This window comes from Colobus angolensis, unplaced genomic scaffold, assembly GCF_000951035.1.
Source record: "Colobus angolensis palliatus isolate OR3802 unplaced genomic scaffold, Cang.pa_1.0 Scaffold53, whole genome shotgun sequence".
Taxonomy (NCBI): domain Eukaryota; kingdom Metazoa; phylum Chordata; class Mammalia; order Primates; family Cercopithecidae; genus Colobus; species Colobus angolensis.
Genome location: NW_012118821.1, coordinates 4,082,323 through 4,088,650, shown reverse-complemented (window position 1 = coordinate 4,088,650; position 6,328 = coordinate 4,082,323). Strand labels below are relative to the sequence as shown.

The 6,328-nt window shown below is 44.3% G+C and overlaps 1 protein-coding gene across 2 annotated transcripts in view; it reads right to left on the bottom strand.

Moving 5' to 3' along the window:
• Positions 1-4,751, bottom strand: part of ADAM17 (ADAM metallopeptidase domain 17) — a 69,886-nt gene extending 65,135 nt beyond the window's left edge. For both annotated transcript variants that reach the window (XM_011960930.1, XM_011960931.1), the window contains exon 1: positions 4,478-4,751. In XM_011960930.1, the coding sequence (XP_011816320.1) occupies positions 4,478-4,574 (97 nt within the window). In that variant the 5' untranslated portion in view covers positions 4,575-4,751. The remainder of the gene's footprint in view (positions 1-4,477) is intronic.
• Positions 4,752-6,328: the final 1,577 nt, after the last annotated feature.

Sequence of the window (6,328 nt, the reverse complement as noted above, 5' to 3'; positions counted from 1 at the left end):
TTGGGAGGCTGAGGCAGGTGGATTACCAGAGGTCAGGAGTTCAACACCAGCCTGTCCAACATGGTGAAACCCTGTCTCTACTAAAAATACAAAAATTAGCCAGGCATGGTGGCCGGCGCCTGTAATCCCAGCTACTTGGAAGGCTGAGGCACGAGAATCACTTGAACCTGGGAAGCGGAGGTTGCAGTGAGCCGAGATTGTGCCACCACACTCCAGCCTGGGTAACAGAGTGAGACTCCTTCTCACAAAAAAAAAAAAGGTAACTAATTTTGGACATGTTATATTTGAAGTGCCAAATGAGCAGCTGAATATGAGCTCCAGAGAATGAGTCCAGGTCAGAGATACATGTGTAGTCATTAGCAGAACACTGTCAAATGAAGTGAAACCAGTACAACTCATGTAACAACAACAACAAAAAAGGAAACGGGGGTAACAGAGAGATGCCCATTTCCTTGGCTGATTTTAGGAGTAAATAAAGAGATACGGATTGAGCATCCCTTATCCAAAATGCTTGAGACCAGAAATGTTTCATCCTTCAGAATTTTTAAAATTTTAAAATATTTGCATATACATAATGAGGTATCTTGGGGATGGGACCCAAGTCTAAATATAAAATTCTTTATGTTTCATTTATTTATTTACTTTTTTTGAGACAGAGTCTCGCTCTATTGCCCAGGCTGGAGTGCAGTGGCCCAATCTCCGCTCACTGCAAGTTCCGCCTCCTGGGTATACACCATTCTCCCGCCTCAGCCTCCCAAGCAGCTGGGACTACAGGCGTCTGCCAACACGCCTGGCTAATTTTTTGTATTTTTAGTAGAGACAGGGTTTCACGGTGTTAGCCAGGATGGTCTCGATCTCCTGACCTCATGATCCGCCCAGCTGGGCCTCCCAAAGTGCTGGGATTACAGGCGTGAGTGAGCCACCACGTACGGCCTAAACAATATTTTTAAGTAACTTTTTTTGCATGAAAAAAAGTCTGTGTACAATGAAGCTTTCGAAAGCAAAGGTGTCACTGTCTCGGCCAGTCACATATATAATCTGTGGTTTGGCATCACCATCAGCCCTGACTGATCCTACATGCTACCAGTAAGTAATCATTTTCTTATACCTATTCACACATAAGTACTACACAGCAAAAATATACCATTAATATGGTGAAAAAATCGTTTGTTTGGGGTAATGTGTGGTGTCATGCCAGCACTCAAAAAGTTCCAAATTTTGGAGCATTTCAGATGAGGGATGTTCAACCCATATATGAAAAGCCCTTCATTTCACTTCCGTTACCTCAAAGAAGCCCATTCCTGTCCTCCTTTCCTATCAATCTTTTTCAGACTTTGTTCACATTACACTTCCAGCTGTACACATTTATATTCTCACAAAAGAAAATGGTGAAGGATCCAAAAATCAACCACAATTGGCCTTGGAGGAAACCTACATTTAATGTTCTAGGAAATCCTGTGAAAGTCAAAAGGATCTCTCCAGTTTCCCCATCACAATTCTCTGCTTAACTCCTCTCCTTTCTACTCTTGAAATACGGTTTTTCTCTTAGACTAGTATAAAACAGAGTTACATTAAATCTCCCTTGGAGCAGTTAGGGCAGTTAAGCATTTAGGTTTCAAAGGAATGCAGCCGGTAAGCAAAATTAACATCAAAAGAGAAAGCCAGATGTCAAAATACTGAGTAAAATGGTGCTGTCAATAATGAAATCAGCACTGCAATATGGAGAATCCCCATGCCAATAACCTCAAGGTAAAATCAAAATACATGTTTCAGATATAAACTTTCTCATCCCTCATGGTGACCTGTATTTTTTCCTCCCACCCACTACATCCTCTTTTATTAAAAGTAACACAAAGGGAAAACAATTTTGAAATCAAAGTGAGACTTATACACCCCAGCTGCAACTTCAACAAGATATCATCATGACTAAGCTCTTATGACTCATAAGTTTCCTAAATTATGCAATTCATAACAGTTCAATTGAAATCATTTTTGGTGACCCATAGAGTACTCTAAAAGCCAGGCTTCAATTATTATGTATTTTTTGCCTTTCAGAAAAATGTTGTCATATGCCTAATCAATATTTAGTACTGCAGTATAGTAACATTGGTAGGACAATAAACATAAAAAATAAATAATAAACCATGCTTTTCAACTATGAAACTATTTGCTAGTCTTGAACAACTCAATCTAATGGCGGGGTTAAGTTAAGCAACAAATTATATTGTAAGCTGTCAAACAAACTGAAAAAAAAAAGTCATTCTTCAAAAGAAAAATACCCACAAGGCCTATGTTCATCACTGAGTGAACCTGACAACTGACAGCACCTTCCTGAGACTCACTTTTCTTCCTCCTTTATTTGAAAACTAGACTTGATCTCTAAGGTTCATATCAGTCTCTAAGTCCTAATAGTCTCTAAGTTCCACCATCAGGAGTGCCCTTATTTTCCCTCTTCATCTACTTAACCTTAAAGTCTGGGCTCAAGTATCACCTCCTCCAGGAAGTCTTCACAACCAGGCTGGGTCCAGTGGCCCTTGGTGATAATACTTGCTATAATGTACTCTAGCACTCTCCTCTTTGTTGTTTTAGAAATGTCCTAAATGGATGTCTATTTCACTATGCCACAACCATTTGAAGATGGATATCGTCTGATCTTTGTATTTCCAATGCCACATACAATACTTAGCAGACAGTATGTGTTCTTCAAATACTTCGTTTAAAAAAAAAAAAAGGAAAGTCCATGCATTCTTCTGCACTTTGCAAAGAAAAAACATATGGGCCAGGAGCAGTGACTCGCGCCTGTAATCTCAGCACTCGGGGGGGCCCAAGCGGGCGGATCAGGAGGTCAAGAGTTAGAGACCAGCCATGCCAACATGGTGAAACCCTGTCTCTACTAAAAATACAAAAATCAGCCGGGCATGGTGGCACATGCCTGTAATTCCAGCTACTTAGGAGGCTGAGGCAGGAGAACTGTTTGAACTCGGGAGGCGGAGGTTGTAGTGAGCTGAGATCCTGCCACCGCACTTCAGCCTGAGCAACAGAGCAAGACTCTGTCTTGGAGGGGGAGAGGTCTAAAAAAAACTTACGATCTGCAAATGTTATGAATTGATCTAGAAAGTAATGTTTTTCTTTAAACTGTATGCTTCCTTAGGAGTCATGCGAACAACAGATTAATAATGTAAGTGAAACAGTTGTGTCAGGGTGGTGCAAATATCATTTTAATATCTCAAAATAGACATTTATTCTTTTTACTAACATTTATCCTTAAAATGAAGACCCTTACCCTATCCCTCCATCCTAACCACAACCCTACTTCAAAATGTCCTTCAATTTGTACTGACTTACCACTTCTCAGCACTTCCTAACTAGATCCCTTGCCTTTCATGAGTCACTTGTAATCCATTTCAATCGGAAATAATCATAAGGCAGCTGTACAAGTGATAACACTCTCAACACCTTTAATATCCATATCAATCCATTACAATTTCTGTCCACTAAATACAAAGAAAAAAATACTACACGTTATCATGGTGAAATTTGGGGACCAGTACAACCATGCAAGCCTACAATTTCACACACTGGGAAAACATTATTTCACACTTTATTACTACTAATCAAAGTGTCTTACATGTCAATTTTTGGAAGATAAAAAGATCTTAGAATACACTAAAAGTTCACGCAAACTTACTTCCACCAAAGTTCAGATCCCTTAATGCATGTCTATCTTTAAAATCCAATCTCTCTGGAAAATCTAATGAAATAGGAACCCTATACTTTCTAGCCTCTAAACTGATCAAACTCGTCATTCCTGATAATTTCTTTGTTTAAAAGTGCAAGGAAAGCGTTCACAGTGGCAACATCACGAGTTGGCTTAGCAGGTTTCTGCCTTCCCCCATCTCCCTCCAATAAGCTACAATTGAAATAATCAAGAACGTGCTTAGGATGTTCGCAAAAACACAACTCTTAAGACTCCAACTCCAGTCTCCGCCTCCCAACGAGATTACTGCATAAGTACCTCCTACAGCAGAAATTCTAGTTCCCTCCTCAGAGGACCAGGAAGAATTTTGGAGCTTTGGGCCCTTCCTTTCTGCCTCTGGTAGAAACACACAACACTAGATTTGTTCCTTACTAAGGCAGGAACCCTGACCACATCTCTCTCCAAACAAGATCCAGCCGCCCCACTCCTTACCGCTTTCCCAACACCCTCCCCAAACACAAACCTAGGGAGCAAACCCCTCTCAGGCGCTCAGTCACTACATGAAGCCCGTCCAGTAGCCCTTTCCCACTCAGAGATAGGCCCATCTCCTTTATTCTTTCCCCAACTCCGAGAGCCACACCCCCTTCTACACTGAAAGCTTAGGGACGCGCCACAGTCGCCAATACCCCGCCCCCAAACACCTGATAGACCGAGCTCCCCTGCTCTTCCCTCCAACGAGCGCTCCATGAGCCGCCTAAGCCAACTCCCCTGGGTCTTTACCGAGTCTCTGGTGGGTGCCGAAGCCCGGGTCGTCCGGAGGTCGCGGCGCCAGCACGAAAGGAACCACGCTGGTCAGGAATAGGAGAGACTGCCTCATGTTCCCGGCCCGGCTACCGGCTCCACCTCTCTGGGCAGCCTTCGCCTGACGGGGGTTCGGAAAACTGCTCACATCGGGGGAGGACGGGATCCGCCCGGCCTGGCCCCTCAAACCTCTTTTCCCTCCCGCGCCGCCTACTGGGAAGATTCTACTGCCAGGCTCGACGCCCCCGGAAGTGCAGGTGGCGTTACCAGAGGCCGGCTCAGCCCGCTTCCGGCCGCTGCTGTTTCCCCCACACCACCCACAGCCGGAAGCTGGCCGCCGCGCGGCATCACGGGAGGCTCCGCTTGCCACGCCCCATGCCAATGCGCCGCGGGTCTCTGGTCGGCTGCTGCGTTCGGCCCCGCCCGTGGCGTCCAGCTGGGGCTCGCCCGGCGCCTTACTGGACGCAGACGTAGACGTCCCAACTCCACCCAGTCCGGCGTGGCCTTTGTCCCCGGGTGACCGCGGATTGGGGAGGCGGGAGCTTGCGAGCAGGCCTTCAGGCGCGTCTGCCACCTCCTTTGTCTTGATGCCCACGTCTGGTTAGGATCCCTGCTGTCCATTTTATTAAAGGAGCTGTAAAAAGCGGCCTGGGGCCCAGCGACCGGCCCAGGGAGGATGAGGAGGCGCGACTACCCCGTTGCCGCAGGGTCTCTGCCCAGTGTGCTCAGGTGGGAGGGCGGGGACATGAATCGAGCTACAGAGTGCCCTGCGGACGGAGACCCCCCGGGCCCCGAACCCAGCCTCCGAAGCCCTCACCACTCGCCAGCTCCTGCGAGACGAGCCTTCCGAGCGCAGCTCAGGCATCTGGTTCAGGGTCTGACCGCCAGAGTCGTCTGAGGCCTCTATCCGTCTGTTGTCACGAAAAAGGCTTTGGGGGGACTAATAAGCACTTTCTGAATGCACATTTGCTCCATGCCCCTGCTGTAGGGAGTGGGTCTGCAAACATTTCAACAAATAGAATCCTGGGACCTTACCTGTGAGTACAAGAGCTGGAATCTTCCCACCAACTTCTTAAAATGCAATCCTATACTTAGTCCATTTAGCTTAGACTGGAAATTTCCCAAGGCAGTTTGTTTTGCAATCTTTTGCATGATTTTAGCTCTGTATAGTTTAGTGTTTATGGTACTGAATAAAAGTCTAAAAACGTTGGGTACGTGTTGCTGTTTTATTTAGTTCAACCAAAGTTTATAAAAGGACATAATATGTTTTCCTCTTAAGAGTGAGACAGCCTTTATTATGAAATGGTAAATTGTTAGGAATAAAATACTAGTCCTATTCAAGTTTCAAGCCTTATTCCTAATAAAATACTCAAACTGTGGTTAAAATTTATGTTAATGGTGGTTTGCCGCAGTAAAATAGCATCTTTTTCAACAATACGTTGTTGGCTAAAATCAACCAGACCTGGTCTGTACATCTGAGATATAAAATGTATTAAACATACTCAGTGGCATACCTAATTAAAAAGTAAGCAAAATTTCATATGCAAATTGTATACAATCTTTAAAAATTGTATTCCATAAAAATGTGACAGTTGAGTATGGTTTTGGGGGTGCTTTTTTTGGTGTGCATAATAATGTCATCTGGTTTCTTTTCTGAACATCCAGTCACCGTACTGTCCGGCTTATAACTTTAGTAGATTGTAGATTATGTTATTTTGGTATCCCCAACAGCTCTTGTACAGTGCCTTGCTCATAGAAGGTACTTAGCTGGTTAGTAAATGCCGTTTAAAAAAAAAAAAAAGCTCCGGATTCATTTTCTTTTCTTTTCCT